This window comes from Glycine soja, chromosome 8 (genome assembly GCF_004193775.1).
Source record: "Glycine soja cultivar W05 chromosome 8, ASM419377v2, whole genome shotgun sequence".
NCBI classification, from domain to species: domain Eukaryota; kingdom Viridiplantae; phylum Streptophyta; class Magnoliopsida; order Fabales; family Fabaceae; genus Glycine; species Glycine soja.
This window is the reverse complement of record NC_041009.1, coordinates 6,939,048-6,955,857: the sequence shown is the minus strand read 5'-3', so window position 1 is coordinate 6,955,857 and position 16,810 is coordinate 6,939,048. Positions and strand designations below refer to the sequence as shown.

General features: G+C 33.3%; 3 protein-coding genes across 5 annotated transcripts; all 3 read right to left on the bottom strand.

Annotated features, from left to right (window-relative positions):
- Positions 1-238: 238 nt before the first annotated feature.
- On the bottom strand, positions 239-3,393 carry LOC114421528 (histone-lysine N-methyltransferase ASHR2-like). Of its 3 annotated transcripts, XM_028387490.1 has the most exons (4): positions 3,338-3,392; positions 3,167-3,231; positions 747-2,274; positions 239-555 (listed from the first exon to the last, which is right to left on the bottom strand). In XM_028387490.1, exon 3 carries the CDS (start codon positions 2,024-2,026, stop codon positions 767-769), a length of 1,260 nt encoding a protein of 419 aa, XP_028243291.1. In that variant the 5' UTR covers positions 2,027-2,274; positions 3,167-3,231; positions 3,338-3,392; the 3' UTR covers positions 239-555; positions 747-766. The 3 variants fall into 3 exon arrangements, with proteins under 3 accessions (XP_028243291.1, XP_028243292.1, XP_028243290.1); XM_028387491.1 differs by lacking the exon at positions 3,167-3,231 and having other exon boundaries at positions 3,338-3,393; XM_028387489.1 differs by lacking the exon at positions 3,338-3,392 and having other exon boundaries at positions 3,167-3,326.
- A 1,294-nt stretch (positions 3,394-4,687) lies between these two features.
- On the bottom strand, positions 4,688-7,541 carry LOC114420868 (protein NRT1/ PTR FAMILY 8.3-like). Its single transcript, XM_028386586.1, has 4 exons — positions 7,326-7,541; positions 6,628-6,981; positions 5,087-5,492; positions 4,688-4,942 (listed from the first exon to the last, which is right to left on the bottom strand). The coding sequence occupies exons 1-3, from the start codon at positions 7,539-7,541 to the stop codon at positions 5,136-5,138; spliced, it is 927 nt and encodes a 308-aa protein (XP_028242387.1). The 3' UTR covers positions 4,688-4,942; positions 5,087-5,135.
- A 2,141-nt stretch (positions 7,542-9,682) lies between these two features.
- LOC114421525 (protein NRT1/ PTR FAMILY 8.3-like) lies at positions 9,683-14,833 on the bottom strand. The gene is made up of 5 exons (XM_028387487.1): positions 14,499-14,833; positions 13,994-14,099; positions 13,694-13,911; positions 12,489-13,045; positions 9,683-10,968 (listed from the first exon to the last, which is right to left on the bottom strand). Exons 1-5 carry the CDS (start codon positions 14,547-14,549, stop codon positions 10,146-10,148), a joined length of 1,755 nt encoding a protein of 584 aa, XP_028243288.1. The 5' UTR covers positions 14,550-14,833; the 3' UTR covers positions 9,683-10,145.
- Between the last annotated feature and the right edge of the window lie 1,977 nt (positions 14,834-16,810).

Sequence of the window (16,810 nt, the reverse complement as noted above, 5' to 3'; positions counted from 1 at the left end):
GCAGAATAGAAGGGGGAAACTGACAACTTTCCATTTTTTTTTTATTTGTACTTTCCATTTGAATTGCCTATTAAACCAATAATTAAACCGATTATTTAACATGAGGGTTGCTTATTTTGGCATGGCATGGACTCCAATTCTTTATCATCCCATATAGATCAAAAGCTCTTCCTATTCTTCATTCCTTCACTTAATCTGATCATTGGGCATTGTGCATTATCTTTCACTTAAGACATAGTAACTTGAACACAGACTCAAAATTGATGGTTTGGCAGTAATTCAATAACATCAAGAGTTCAAAACATACTTAAAACCAAAAATGAAAAATAACTATCAAAACAGTTTTAAAAAAAATCAGTCTGATTCTGAGTATCCATATGGCCAGAAAGACTAATCATTCTTTTTCCTTGGTAACCAATTTCATCATATCTGTACCCTTTATCTACTAACAAAACCATGCATTAAAAGGTCCATGAATAAGGCTTCAGAAGTTGAAGAACAGGTTTCAGCCCCCCAAAATGAGTTCTTCAATTGTAACAGTACGACCAATGTTTTCTACAAGAAAACCAAAGTGTTACTCACTTGACAATCGCACGTTTAGGGGCAGGCTAATATATATGAAAGTTGTGAGCACTGAAATTAATGAACACATGCAAACACAGTCGTAGAAGTGACAAAAAGATGGTACCAACAGACTAAATTGGATAAAAATAGTCTAAACATATAGAGGAATGCAGGTTACTTACTAAAGTAGCATCCTAGCGACTTAGTCCTCCATGGAAACTTCATCTTGCCCTTCATCAATATCAAAGGTATTGTCACTCTTCAATTTGCCACAGACATTGCATTCCATGACATTACATGGAGTATCACCTTTTGGAGGTAAAGGAGCTAAAGTTCCCCAGCAATTTGTTCTATCACACATGTATTTTAAAAAGAAATAAGCATGAGGGAAATCGTTATTATCTTCATGGGGATGATCATCAGTGTCTGATGCTGCCATAGTTTCACATTGGTCCTCATCCATAACCTCCTCTTCTTCCTCAGCATTATCTTCAACACTATCATTATCTGACCAATTTGACTCCACATTACATCGATCACAATTACAGGTGAAGCCATAATCTTCAATCAGTCTCTTCTGCCTACTAGAATATTTTTCATTCACAGGGAAATAACTCAAACAGATCTCCCTACCTTGGGGAACATCATGAATCATCCTAATAATAAAGTCAGTATTATGGCTGTCATCAGAAGGATTAGCATCCACATAATCAAATCTGCAGGCATTGGGAAGGCAATCGTGGTTAAAAAAGGAGGCATAGGGGTAAATACCATAAGCTCTGACGGACCTCTGGTCATCATGTTCAGAGAATGGCTGCATTATGCCGAAGGCATTGAGCTTGTCCTTGGCAAGAATAGCAGACGTGAGTTCTAAAGAAAATCCATTCTGAGGGCCAATGAGAGCAAGTGAGCAGAGGGATGAAATAAGGGGGTGTAGGAACTGAGCTGCAGCAATGGTGGAATCATCAGGAGAACCCTGAAGAGAAAGCATAATTTGAAAATCTGAAGGGGAGATATTGGCAAGATTGTAGGCAGCAACAAGAAAATTAACTTGGACTTGGTGCTCAAGGGGCTGTTCAAGCAGTAGAGAATTGGCTCTAAGATGAGATAATGCTTGACATACCCAAGAAGAATGGGAGGAGTTCAGTGCATTTGAAAGACAATTTGAATTGCAGAAACAATGGTGGCGACAATTGGGGCACAAAACTGTGGATGATGAAGAATCTCCCTGTAAAGAAGGAGACAAGATTCTGAAGCAGTGATCACAGAAGCAGGAAGTGGAGGCAGAGGAGGAGGAGGATGACAGAGACTGTCTGACCAAGGGCAAAGCCGAATACAGCAGAATGGGAGAGTCTCTGAGGACAATTTGACCAGCTTTAAGAGGCTGAGATGCAACCATTCCCCTCCCTCTTCCTTGTATTTCCTCCACCTTCAATAGGGAACTTGGAGCAGCCATTGACATTTTTATGTATCTTCAAATTTCCAACCCAAAATTAAATAGGTAACCTTGGACAGGCTACACCTTTGTCAAATTCTACAGAATCTCGAACACCAATGAATTTTTTGGCCATATTTTCTTGCTGCACATGACTGACATCCAAAGACAACTTGAATAGACTAACCTCAGGTTTTGTACACACAATACAACAAGAACAAGCACTCCTACTCCCTGTTATCTCAGTGATTCAAAGCAATCAACAATCAAAACAGCTGCCAGGTGGAAAAAAAAAGAGGTTACAAGAATGTCACATTGAGTAATCTGTCTTATCTTATGAAAGCATTATGATAAATTTGCAACAAAATAGATTAATAAATGTGCCTTTTCTTCTCAATAAAGATCCAATTCGAATCAGTACATCACATTAAAATTCAAGCAGCAGTATAGGTTACTAATAAAGAAGTCATATTTGGAGGCACAACTTCCAAAATCACAAGGGAACTGCATTTGGTCATAAATAAAAATGAAACCAACCAATTTTTTTTTTAACTTATCCAAGTACAGCAGAGATATCTTTTGTTAGCAATACCCTTCTCCAAAGTTTCAACTAGTCAAAACTCTAAAGATTCAAGAATGATTTTATTTTGACTAACAGAACATCATAACAATTCTAGTACTTCATTTCTTTTACAGAGGCCCAGATGAAATGAATGCTGAGCCTGATAGATGCATTTGAATCATAAAGGAAGCCTTGATAGTTATTCTCAATAGTCAATACAGCTCACTTCTTCAGATCATGTTGGGAATTCATAGGTGAGGATATTTTCTAGTAATAGTGACTAGCAACAGAACATTTCGCTAAAGGACTCTTCTCATTACCTAAGCCCAACCCTAGGATAATTTCTCTTGTGCCTAAAGCCTCAAAACCAGAAAACCAAAAACATAACCCGATTCAGAGTCTGACAGAACAAACAACTTTTGCACAATGGTTCTGTTTCATTTGTTGGGAACAAACTACTTTTACGACGTAGGTTTATCAATTGTTTGATTTGTTGGAACACGACCAAAGTTTGCATACTATGACATTGAGATATAAAAAAAAACTGAAACAACGGGAATTGAAAATTACGCAAACAGAGTATTACTATCATCGATTTTACTTACCCGTCACTCACAATTCGAGCTGCTTCCAACACAAAAATCAATATAAGAATGGTTGAAAAATGAAACTACACAGCAAAACAAAGAAGAGATAAAACCGCTATTATTGTTATGATTACTATGTATCAAACTCGAACAAGTAGTTAAGTTAGAAACGGAACGCATTTCACTTACCTCAGTTTCACAAAGTTTCAAAGAAGTATTATTTTTGTTTGTTATAAACCCTGCCGAAAGAGAAGCATCCATTTTCTTTGCTGAGGGTTTCATTAGAGTGGGTCGGGCCCTTCACCTTTTCGTTGGGCCTCGTAGGTCCAAATATTTGGGGCCCATGCGCTTTTCAAAACTAGGTTAAATTTTCTTGTTTTTTTTCCTTCATAATTTATATTTGTATTTTTTTATAAGCAAATATTAATTTGTTAATTTTTACTGGAATCCATAACCTCTCTTACCACCTTCTTCCTTCATCATTAAGCCAACCATATATTTCCTTTCCTGTAATGAAATTGATGGTGTTTAACAATTTATTATTCCATTTTATTTATATGCAATCTATTTTAAAAACGGGCTTAAAGAAAAATATTACTTATTTTTATAAGTTTCTTAACTTTGGTTTATACTTTATACTATCATTCTTTAAAAATTAGATTAGATAAAATTGCTTTCTTTGATTTAACATGTTACAATGGAGTCTGTCTATGGATGGCTCATACATTATTTGTTTTTCTTTTATTAAATATGTGTGACTCACTCTTTCCTGGTTCATTTTTCAGATCAACAAGCTAATTGCACGTTACTAGAAGTTGTAGTCCTTCCTAATAGATCATTCATTTGGTAGGTCTATATTGTTTTGACAACCCCTTTTATTTTATATTGTACTTTGGGCATTATGTATTTTTGGGAATTATTTGGAATTGGTGGGCATTGTGTCTTTGGAAGTTGACAAACTATTGATAGATTTTTATAAATGTTTATCATTTGGGGATGCTAAAATTATAGAGGAGATTTTTGTTGAAATTTACATAAATTCAAACTATAATTTGTTTTTAAAAAATTAATCTTATTGAAAACATTTTTGTACTAGTTAGCATTACCATTTACCAGGCTCATTAGAGTTTAAATATCTCGTGAGGGCCAGTCATCATCTTCATTCTATTTTCATAATCACTATCATAATACCTACAAAGAATGGTAATTTAAGAATTGAAACCTGCCATTCTAAAATCTCTGTGGTGGGTTTGAAAAGGAGTTGAGCACTTGTTAACTTTATATTTATGACCTCAAGAACGTTTTGCATCTTAATTTTGGCAATCGATGTCAGAGTGATTGCTGTTTGATGTCCTAAAATTATGAGACAATGACTGATGCTACTTAAGGTTAGTTAATGTTAATATATCATTGGATGAGTCCTAAATTTAGTAACTTGATTACACAATGCTTTCTAATTCTGGGAGGTAACAAATATTCAAAAATATCCAGAAAGTTTAACATGGCTACTAATTGAATAGTCAGATAAACATGCCATGGTTGAGAAAAACTTGTTTAAAACTATATTAGTGAGAATAGTATAATACATTATTACCCCAAATCATAGAAAAACATCATTAGATATTGTTGATAAATTCCATTACTATTAGTACCCCAAGTGTGGCAAATATGTTCTGCTCATATGTTATCCATTGACCTTTCTCACGCCATCCGTATATATTTTTTTATGACTTGTGCTGATGAGCTACTTTTCCGCCGGTAGTTCGTTCTCCTTCGTTTTTGGTTCCCGTCAATCTAACACAATGATAATAAGATAGAACATAAAAAAAATCAAAATTTATAATTTTTATTGAGCCCAAATAATCTGATGTCATTTACAACTTATATATGTGATTTTTGCACTGTACAGAACGTGAACATTTACAAGTAACAATTTACCTATATCACTATATGTGTAGTAAGCAACCTGATCAGAACATGCTTCAACTCATAATAGATGTCTGAAAAATCTTAAGAAGTCTTCTTCTGCTGCAGCAACAACGTATGCCAACATATTTAAGAAGCTAAGTCCAGCTAAAAGCAAGAAAAAATAATCGAGATGACCCTTGTTCAAATTATCAGGAATCCAGCCAAGCTTTCCACCTTGTGTGGTGAAGTAAGTTACCATAGTAAGAATAAAAGAGCTCAAGTAATTTCCCAAGGCAAAATACAAAGGTGACAGTGCAGTACCTAAAGTCTTCATAGCATCTGGAGATTGATCATAGAAGAACTGAAGCAGTCCCACGAATGCGAATACTTCTGCTGCCCCCAGTAAGAAGTACTGAGGGATTTGGTGCAGGAAATCCTGTTTATAGTTTATGTATGGAGGAAAGAGCATTTTTAAGAAAGTGAGGATACTAGAGATTGTCGACTAGAAGAAAAGTTTAAAATATGTAAAAAATACTTCAAAATTTAGCACAAATTTCTCAATGCGGCAAAGACAGGCTAAAAGAAATATGTTTAATTGCAATCTATCCACAAAACTGACAAAGATATTCTCACAATAAACGAAAGGAGAAACAAAGAAAACAACGAAACATCTAATAAATCTGGACAATATTAATTATTCCATCTTTCTTGGTGTGCCAATCAAGGGCTATAAAGGTATAGCTAATTTGTAGATAGAAAATTAGAGCTTACAACTTCTGAAACATTAGAGCAGGGCTCATCCAACATTTTCCCCATAAACAACTAATTCCTAATTTGATGTTAAACAAATTGCACTTCAACAAGAATATTAGATAGAAAATCAACATGTATGGTAAAATAATCCTAATACTATGCCTATATGATGATGATGAAAGGAGCTTATAATACTAGATTGGGATGCCAAAGTAAAGACATTTTACTTAACTTAGATCATCACTATGCACCAGTTTGTGACTCCCTTTGTAGATATTTTATCTGACGTCTCATACAAAAGACAACTATTGAGAGAGAAGGAGAGGGAAAATCATTGTGATTTTCGCATACCCACTAGATAGTGTTTTTCAGATTGCAACTGTAGATTTGTTCGCCTTTGGATCGAGCTGATTTTTGGACAGCAGGCTCTACGCGCGTGATACTTAAAATTATCTGATTGGATCGGAAAAAAGATATCCGAAGAGATATAAGTGTTTCACGCTATATATTTCAGGGTTTTATCTTCCTGTCTTTATTGCACCAATTGATGATTTATTTTGATTTGACTGTTTGTAGTAAGTTTTAATGCACTTGTTGAAAACTCTCTGTATCTTCATTGATTATAGTGGAATTACGACCCGTATTTTTGCTTATTATTCTGTTATAGAGTTTGTTATTATGTTGGTCTATTCCCATCACTGAGGAACAACCAAATTCCACTTTTGGACAAATGTGCACAAAACCTGACACATTCTTGTAACAGGACTTCCCCCTGTTTTTTGAAACCAGTAGAGAGGTGTGCCTCTAAAGAAGCTTACCACAGATAATACCATAAACAAAGTAGGAATGCCAAATCCAAGACCCCATCCTGCATTGTCTTGAATCCACACAACTATGCTGCATGATACAATGGCACCTAGATTGATAGAAAAGTAATACCAATTGAAAAACGACCCCTTCTTAACCCTTTCCTTTGGATCAGTATTATCAAATTTACCTGCTCCAAAAGATGGCACACATGACTTTATACCACCGATCCCAAGCGCAATCACGTATAGACCAGAGTAGGACACAGCATATTGTGCAGGAGTAGCTGAAGGGCATACAGAACCCAAACATTCAGAAGGCTTCAATGCTGGTAAAGATGCAGAAAGTGTCAAGGTACACATTCCCTGCACACAGTAGCCATATCACTATTACAACAATAAAAAGACAATTAAACATTCAAAGCATATATGTAATCAAGTAAGAGTTTAATTCTTTAGGAATCATCTTTTAAAGTAATTACTAGAAAAGTCAACAATATTATCATACATGAAAATCTATGATTAGATAACACTCTTGGTGCATCCTAATAAATTCATCAACTATATTATATAGGTAATCCAAAACAGAATCAGGGGTGTTCATATTGTTTATCTTTCATTGTTATCATACTACTGGATAACTAAGAGAGATATGTGTGTGGAGAAACATTTGACTAGGAAAAGAGGGCTATTTCATCTTAGTTTATTACAATGAAATAAACCGCAGAGAAAACAGCAATTGTCCAGTATCGACCCCAGTAACCATCAGCTAGAACGGCTCCAATGAGAGGTGTGAGATAAGAAGTGCCAAGCCAGATGCTAATGTTTCTTGCGGAAGAAACGTTTCCTTCATGTGATCTGTTGGTAAGATAGGTAACAAGATTTTGTTGTAATTCCAAAGAAGGCCAAACGTTCACAACACTCATTGCCCGAGATTTATATACATAAAAATGATAGAATTTAATTTCTATGCACTATCAGTCTAAATATCTTAAATATTTTTACAATCAACAAATTAAATATCTTAAATATTTTTACAATTAACAAATTAGAAATCATGGTAAGATAGTTACTGTGAAAGTCAATAAATCTATCCTACATCACAATTTCCTATTGAATGATAATATAAAAACAATTTACAAGCGTATATTCTATTTACTTAAAATGATATAAAACAAAAAATGATTATTTAATAATAACATGAGAGAAATGTAAGAACATAGTACCTAGGATAAAAGGACAAGCCCTCCAATTGCCAGTATCCTTCTTTAGAACAGGCTCTCCTCTAAAGTTAACTGAGCCCTCTCCTGTGTATTGCTCCCTCCCTTCATCATCCTTCACAGTAAAATAAACAATCATATATAATTATATCTCATAGCAAACTATGTGTTTATGAGTATGTGTTATGTCGTGGCTTGTATAGTTGTATTGTTTTGTGTTGTATACAAGTAAGTAGCATGACATGAAGATAGAGTTTTTGAGATAAGGAAAAACCTAAAGGAGACCCTCTTCCAGAAGCGGTGTATCATCATCAATGGAACCCTTGTCTTACTCTTTGGTGAGAAGCCTCTCTCCCTCTCTCTTCCTCCTTCTAAACTGAGCAAAACTCTAAACAGTAAGTACAATTTTATGGAGAGAAAATGATGAAGGATATTAACTAAAATATTCTCTGTCTCTCTCTACATATATACGTAGAGATATGTAAAGAGAGATTTTTAATTTACTGCAAAGATTTAGATAACGGCAGTATATTCTTATAAAAAAGATAACATAGTATATAATTAGACAATGATATAACTTTTTTTACAATTAGTGTATTCTAATTTAATTTTAGATTTTTTACATTGTGATTTAATTATAAATTGTTTTAGATTATTAGTTTTTATAATAATTTAATTAAAAATTATATTTAGGTCAGTCATTATCAATTGGTTTGTCATTATATATAAAAAATTGCACACCTTGTGCTTAAAGCTAGCTTTCTTTGGAGTAATGAAATCTTAGCTTATAAAAAATAAAAGGTCGGTCATTATCAATTCATGAGAAATTATACTTGAGTAATTATCATTGGCAAAATATACAAGGATTTCACCTATTTTGTTGTCGAGTGGTTGTAGTCATTAATGAGCTAGTAGTTTGATTAGCATATTCGTACCACGAGAATTAAATTAAAATATGAAACAACCACAATACAAGTCAGCATTCATCTGTTATCCATTATAATAGATTAATAGTATATATATATATATATATATATCAGTCATGAGATTCAAAACTGCACCGTCTGCAGTTCGATTTGGACCAGAATTAAGAATGGAATCACATTTCAATGATGCAGTTTTTTTGTTTCTTATTTCTCATTGAAAGTCTTACATGTGGCTCATTCTGGATGATCGCATTTCATCAGTTAGATTTTCAATCACTATCTGTACATTTTAACATCGCTGTTGAATATGAAAAAACGCACATGCAAAGATAAAATACTCATTGTCCCACCCCCACTGCCGGTTGCTCTTGTATATTCAATGTGAATTCATTACTCACTCCATCTCAAGTAATACTACTTCTTTTATCGTTTTACTTTTTATAGTAGTTTATGTAAGAATATTTATCATTTTAAAAATTATAAAACATTAGTTTTTCAATGATATCCTTATTTATGACATCTCACTTAAATAAACTCAATTATATTCTAAGTTCTAACTTCTTTTAATAAGGAATCTTTTTTTTTATATAAAGAAGATTATGTTATCATAATAATTTATTTTGATTAATAAAGAAACATATATTGTCTAAAAAAATAAATAATGAGATACCAGAAATAATTAGATGAGTTTAATTTCTGTACATCGTTAATGTAATTTTTTTAACAATGTCAACCAATTAAATATTATGATAACTAATTAATTAGCTATGATTTTTAGAATAGTTATTGTAATTTGCTATTGAATTTGGATGAAAATTTAAAACCATTTTACTTAACTATTACTCTAATGAACTCAAACCGTAATCTGCAATTGTCGCCAATATCCAGAAGCATGGCAAATTTATTCGGCTCACTATTTGCATTCATATGTTATCCATTATAATCAACCTTTGTCAAATCACCAGTGTAGTGTCTATGTTTGATTATTTCAGTGTTAATAAGCAAATGCTACTTTTATCCCGTAGTGCATTCTTCTAGCTCTCTGCTTTTCGTTGATCAAACACTACAATCTGAAACGATGGTGCACATAAAAAGAGTATCAACATTTTCTACATCAATAGTTACAAATGGTAGCAAGCAATGTAGAGAAATTGAACATTAACTGCCCATGTTTAGCCTAAATGGTAGCAGGCAATCTCATCTCATCAATTTCAGGCTTCATGAGAGAGGGCAGAGACAGGGCTGTTTTGAACCATACTTTGTAAATGAAAGAAACGTACATAACTGCAGAACATCTTTATTCCACATGCAGAACAATCACGACATTGACAGAAGGAAATAGCAGAATGTCGTCCTTCCAGTCCAAATAAATGCCTGAAAAATCTTAAGCAGACTTCTTCTGCTTGTACCTTTTGGCAGCAACTATGTACACAAAGGTATTTAAGAAGCTAAGTCCGGCTAAAAGCCAGAAAAAGTAATCAAGATGACCCTTGTTCAAGTTATCCGGAATCCATCCAGGATTTCCACCTTGTGTAGTGAAGTAAGTCACTACAGTGAGAATGAAAGAGCTCAAGTAATTCCCAAGTGAAGTAGTCAACAGCGACAAAGCACTACATAAACTACGCATGGCATCTGGAGATTGGTCATAGAAGAACTCAAGCTGCCCGACGAATGTGAATACTTCTGCTGCCCCCAATAAGAAATACTGAGGGATTTGCCAAAATATATTAAGGGGTACAGGAACAGGTTCATCAACAAGGCCATGCTCTTTTGCAACCTTCAGGCGCACAATCTCCACTATAGCAGCTGCTGACATGCACAGGACTGAAATAAAAAGGCCAATTCCCATTCTTTGCAACTCTGAAAAGCCCCTCTCCTTGCCTGTAAATTTTCTTGCAATGGGAACAATAATCCTGTCATAGACAGGGACCCAGAAAATAACACTTATCACATCAAAACTCGAGAGGGAAGCTGGAGGAATCCTGAAGGAACCAAAATTTGTGTTCATCATCGTTCCTTGTTCCACAAACAATGTTGACATCTGGGCATAAACAGCAGCAAAAACAATCCCAGTAGCCCAAACTGGAAACATTCGAATCAAGATTTTCAATTCCTCTACTTGTGTCACGGTGCAAAGTCTCCACTGGTTAGAATAATCACCACTTTTGCTCTCAGCATCAGACACTACAGCCGCTCTATCAAGACACCTTCATTAAAACAAAAGAAAATGATTACACATCGCAAGTTCATTCTTTGATATCCAAGACAAGTAAATAAACCTTTTCTCAGTTCTCACAATTCAGAATACGAGACAATTATGTGCAAAGTTGAGCCATGAATGAAAAATCTAAAATGTTGGCAATAACTGTTTAAGTAAGGCAACAAAATGAGGATATAATAATTAGATAAGCAACTCGCAATCATTTTTTTATAAAAATATGCTTCCATTTCAAACACATACTGCAACACAAATTTACTGGAAAAAGTGAAATAAAAAGATTCCTTTTTTACTTATATATACGTAGATCTGAAAACCACAGCAATTAACATGTAACAGTGCATTTACTCAGCATTAATAGTTTTTATGGTATACAGAGCATTTTTTACTCCCTTTTGTTTTAAGGCCTCATTTGACACTCAGGATAGGATAAGAACTGGATAAGGAAGGGTTAGGATAACTATCCTCCGAATAAGCATTTAAACTATCATATTTTTCTTGATTGCGAAAAATACAATTGAATTGGAAAATTTTTCACAAACACCCTTAAGTATCAAGATGCTACCAATTTAATGTAAACTAATTTGTTTTCTTCTCTGTTATAACACAAAAAAAATTCACAGATATAAGGGAACACACCTGACAATAAACTTCAACCACAGAACCAGAGAGATGTGGCGAAGGGAATTTTAGATATGGATTAAGAAATCAGAAAAAAGAGGAAAATAAAGGAAAGAGTAATATTTTTCTCATGGGATCAAAAGAAATCAGCATTACTAGACTGTTTAGCAAGACACTATCAAACAGTTGGGTCTTGCTGGTGTTCACTGGATAATTTAAAGATGATGGTTTTAGTTAGCCTAAAACTTGCACCTATTTTTTTTTTTTTGGAAAAATATGCAGATCCATTGAAATTTGTATAAGATTAAGAATAAATCCATCAGAAGCGTAGAAAGCATCACAGAAGTTAGAAATGGTATGTTCTCGATAAAAAGTATTCCAAAATTGATGATAGTGACAACTATGGTCTCTAAAGAGGGATGTAAGCTTACGGGTAACAAAATAAGGCAACAGTCCTAAAGCAGAAGAGGTGTACAAGGGTTATAGTAGGGGTATCATACAGAAATCACCTGATGAGAGTACATGACCAGATAGTGTTCTGCTCTCTGTTATGCACTCCAAACACCAAGATTAGTTATCCTAACACATTAGGCCTTATCTTGTGTGATAAACAAAGCCTAAGCACTAAAGGTCAAGCTAACTGTAACTGGCTAGTCAGAGCGACAGAGCCTAACATGAACAACCTCTATTTAAACAAATTAGTATTTCCTTTAAACAATCAGTTTTAAATTTAGTAGGAAGACAAATTGCACCTTAAAAGAATATTAGGAATAAGTTAACATGCATAACAATATATTCCTTTTCCTGTATTGTGGGTTTGTTTGTGAATTGTGACCATGAAAGCTAATAATACTCCAACAGTAAACACAAAGTAAACAAAGTAATTACTTTAGTTCATCACTATGCCCTAGTTTCCGACTTCCTTCAATTGCAGAGCTCTTATCTGGTGTCTCATATAGGAGATTACTGTCCTCAGGGACAACCAGATTTCGCTTCCAGACAGATGCTACCACAACCTGGCACATTCTCGTAATAGGGCTTCCCCCAGGTTTTTGAAACCTGTAAAGGGGAGTGCCTAAAAAGAAACTTCCAATAGCTAATGCCATAAATAAAGCAGGAATGCCAAATCCAAGACCCCAGCCAGCATTTTCTTGAATCCAAACAATAAAAGTGCTGGAAACAAGGGCACCTATGTTGATAGAAAAGTAAAACCAGTTGAAAAAGGATCCCTTCTTAATCCTTTCCTGGGGATCAGTATCATCAAACTGATCTGCCCCAAAAGATGACACACATGGTTTTATACCACCAGTCCCAAGTGCAATCAGGTAGAGGCCAAAGAAGAACACAGCATATTGTGCAGGAGTAGCTGGAGGACATGCAGTACCCAAACACTCTGCAGGCTTCAAAGCAGGAACCGATGCAGAAAGAGTCAATGTACCCATTCCCTGAATGAAACAGCCACTTTACATGTTAAAACAAGTATAGACCACTGCACAACAAAGCATATAGAAGCAAAAGATGCACAGAAAACAAAATGGTGACAAAGAATACCAACATGCTGATACAAACAGCAAGTGTTCCTGATAAATGTGATGATGCATTTGAAAATTATATTCAGTGCTCAAGAGAAATCTGTAAAAGTTCCTTACTTCCACACTAAGAAACTTGGATATCAAGTAGAAGCAGTGCAATGGAAGAAATAAGTTTGAATCACAGCACACTCAAAACTAGTCTTATGAATCTCCCTTTACCAAATTTTTTGACAGCATAATATTTGCTGTTCTTCCATATCCTTAAGCATTTTCTAATTGTTTTTTATGACGTGAAATCTATAAAATAATTCATATTCCACATACAAACAAGAACTAGAAATAACATCCTATCACCATTACAATTTACTGTACAATGAATATTCCTTGACTGTCCCCACAAATCTTATGCATAGATAAATCCTTGGCAGATTACAAGCATATATTTTGCTTGACTGTCTATGAAATTATGTAGGACATTTCCAGAAGTATATCATAAGAGGGATGTGTGTGGAAAATGATGTGTTTAGAAAGAGAAAAAAAGCCATCTTTGTTAGTAATTACTATGAAATAAATGGTGGAGAAAATGGCAATTGTCCAGTATCGTCCCCAATAAGCATCTGCCAAAACAGCTCCAATGAGAGGTGCAAGATAGCAAGTGCCTTGCCAGGTGGTGACATTTCTTGCAGCAGAGACATTTCCTTCATGAAGCTTCTGGGTAAGATAGGTAACGAGATTTGTCGCAATGCCATAGTACGCCAAACGTTCACAGCACTCATTGCCTGTGATTCATATTACATAAAAATGCAATCAACAAAAAAAAATTACTATTTTTTAAGCACAAGAGAAATGAAAAAAACTTACCTAAGATAAATGGGCAAGCCTTCCAATTGCCAGTATTCCGTTTAAGAACAGGCCTCCCTTTAAAGTCAACCGATCCATCTCCTGTGTATTGTTTGCTTTCATCATCCTTCAGTACAAAGCAGCCAATTGTTCATCCATCATAATAGAACAAAACATCTTTTTTATTTTGTAAAAGTTCAAACAGGGAAGAGATATGAAATGTTTCGTAGTCCCAAAATATAAATCTTGAAGATCAACATTTTATGTTTAACTAATTTCACATTCCCAAGCATTAAGAAATAAACGAGTCATTAAACTCAATTTCCGGCTGAAAACAAACACGAAGTACATGTGAATTTTGAATTAAACTTCCGTTAATAATAAGTTACTACAAAACTAGAGAACCTAGGCCAAGTCAGCGTGCTCTTAGGAGCTCGCTGATTCAAATTCAATACAGAAACCAAAAAAGAAATGAATAATAAATAAATAGACATGGTTAATGAAAAAGGTAGGGGAAGAGGGTGACCTGAAGAAGAGCCTCTTCAGCGAGCGATAATTCATTCTCTGTGGAACCCATAAGTCGTCCCTATGGTGCGAAGAGAAGAGAGTGAAGGAATGTTGGAATTTAAAGACAATAGAAAAGAAGGTAGAGAGATATCCTCGGAATGCTCAAGAAACGCCGCTATTGTTTTTCTCAATTTCGGTTGCTTACAAGTTGCAAATCAATGGAGTTTGTGTCAGAGAGAGAGAGAGAGAGAGACGCAAGATGCTGGCAGAAGCAGAAGAAAAAAGGAGAGAGAGAGAGAGAGAGACGCTATCTTCCCCAACCTAATAAGGTGAGCAACCCGAGAGAGGAAGCAACCCAGTTGTTATTATTAAATAAATATATTCAGTTTTATTTTATCCTTTTCCCATAACATAGCGTCACTCCGCAACAACAAACTCCCGTAACGACTTGTCGTCTAATGCAATTAAACCATTTTTCATCTTAGCATCTCAACTTTTCCCACAGATTTCAACCAACTTTGTATATAAATAGGATCTTGTATCTCAAGTAAAGATATTGGTTGAATTACTAAATCTTTTTTTGTTATAAAAATATATCATCCATATTTTATTACTTATGTTATTATTTTTTTCCTTTAATCTAACTGTATTAATATAATAGATTTATTTTATTTCTTTTTTCCAGTTTTTGATGTCGTGTGTTTCAGCATATAAACTAAAAATGATCACTTACTTACTAACAGTTTTTAGACCCAAAAATTTAATTGTATCGATTTAAAAAATTAAAAGATGATATTTGATTTTAAAAATAAATTAAAAGAAGACTAAAACAGTATTCCTAGACATATTTTTTATTGTGATTTTATTCAAAGTTGAACAAGATCCTAACAATTATAGAAAAATGTCGTGGGACTCATGTTATGAAGTAAAATAATTATAAGTGTTATCCAATTTATAATTATAAGTGTTATCTAGTTTTTGAAATCGCCCGCAAGATAGACTGTATTCAGACTTCGCAATAATCAATCAACTATATTATGGAGATCTTTGGTGCAGATTTTTTGGTTTCAATTTCTTTTTCTTAAAAAACGTTGAACTGAACATTTTATATGATTTTAAAAATAAATAATTTGTTTATTGGAAGAATAAAAAGGTTTTAGAAAAACTAATGTTTTAGTATTTCTAATGCATAGGATAAATATTTATTTCATATAACTTTAATTTATATTAATTAATTAATTTTGAATATATAATTATATTTTGATTTGTGATAAATAATTTACATTGTGATACAAGATTATTTTTAATTGTTAATGCTTTTCAAAATATTAAAATTAAATTTAGAAATAAAGATGAAAATCATAAAATGAAAGATTTAAATGATGAGGAAAATATCATAAAATAATTCATTGTTAAAGAAAAACTCCTAAAACTATTAAAGAATAGTTCCTATAAATGATATCGTTAAATATAGTTATTTTAATTTATATATTAAAGATATTTTTTCATTTTTATGATACAAATATTTATTTTGTAATTAGATATCAATACAATTTAAAAAAAAATATAATTTAAGGTGAATATTTATTTCTATGAATTAAATATTAACAAAAATATTATCTCTATAATTAGCAATAATAATACTTTTTTTTAAATCTCAATCCTCATCTCACATAAATATCCATTTCTATTAACATCAATTTTTAAAACTAACTTTAGGTCTCTAAAATTATCTAGATTTTGAAGAAGACGAAAGTATTTATTACATGAAAATATATAAAACGTTAAAAAATATTATTTCTTGATAAAATTTTAGCACTTTTTATTGCTTCAAATCAACCTCTAATGACTAAAAGTCAATGTTTAACATTTTTTTAGTCAGCAATGTATTAACATCTTTCATAAAACTGACTACAATGAGGTTGTGCAAGGGTCCAGCCCAATCCTAGCTACTTGGGCTATATTACACTTAGATAATGATACCGGGCTAGAGTGGTGGGCTTTTTGAACATTACACTTCTTTCGTTACAGCCAACTTTGGAAACAAGGCTGATGGTACGCAAAGAACTATTTGTTTTTTTATCAATAAATATTAATTATTAGATTGTTATTTTTTATTATTAGAAGGATTTAGAGGTATGTTTAGATTTTTTGTGAGAATATTCGTTTGAGAGTAAAATCAGGTTTAATTATTCTCAAACGAATATTCTTAACAAAAAATCTAAACATACATTTAATTTCTTCTAATAATAAAAATTAAGAACCTAATTTGAAGACCAAATGAAAGAATATCAAATATATTAAATGAAGGTCTTAAGTACACTGCTTAAA

Bases quoted from the DNA above. Each gene is read 5' to 3' on its own strand.
- LOC114420868 (XM_028386586.1), bottom strand. From the start codon at position 7,541: ATGAGTGTTGTGAACGTTTGGCCTTCTTTGGAATTACAACAAAATCTT. The intron at 6,982-7,325 runs GTAATAAACTAA...TACTGTGTGCAG, and splicing joins TCTCTGCGGTTTATTTCATT to GGAATGTGTACCTTGACACT. The intron at 5,493-6,627 runs GTAAGCTTCTTT...AACTATAAACAG, and splicing joins TGTTTATGGTATTATCTGTG to GATTTCCTGCACCAAATCCC.
- LOC114421525 (XM_028387487.1), bottom strand. From the start codon at position 14,549: ATGGGTTCCACAGAGAATGAATTATCGCTCGCTGAAGAGGCTCTTCTT. The intron at 13,912-13,993 runs GTAAGTTTTTTT...TATGAATCACAG, and splicing joins GGCTTGCCCATTTATCTTAG to GCAATGAGTGCTGTGAACGT. The intron at 13,046-13,693 runs GTAATTACTAAC...TGTTTCATTCAG, and splicing joins TCTCCACCATTTATTTCATA to GGAATGGGTACATTGACTCT.
- LOC114421528 (XM_028387491.1), bottom strand. From the start codon at position 2,026: ATGTCAATGGCTGCTCCAAGTTCCCTATTGAAGGTGGAGGAAATACAA.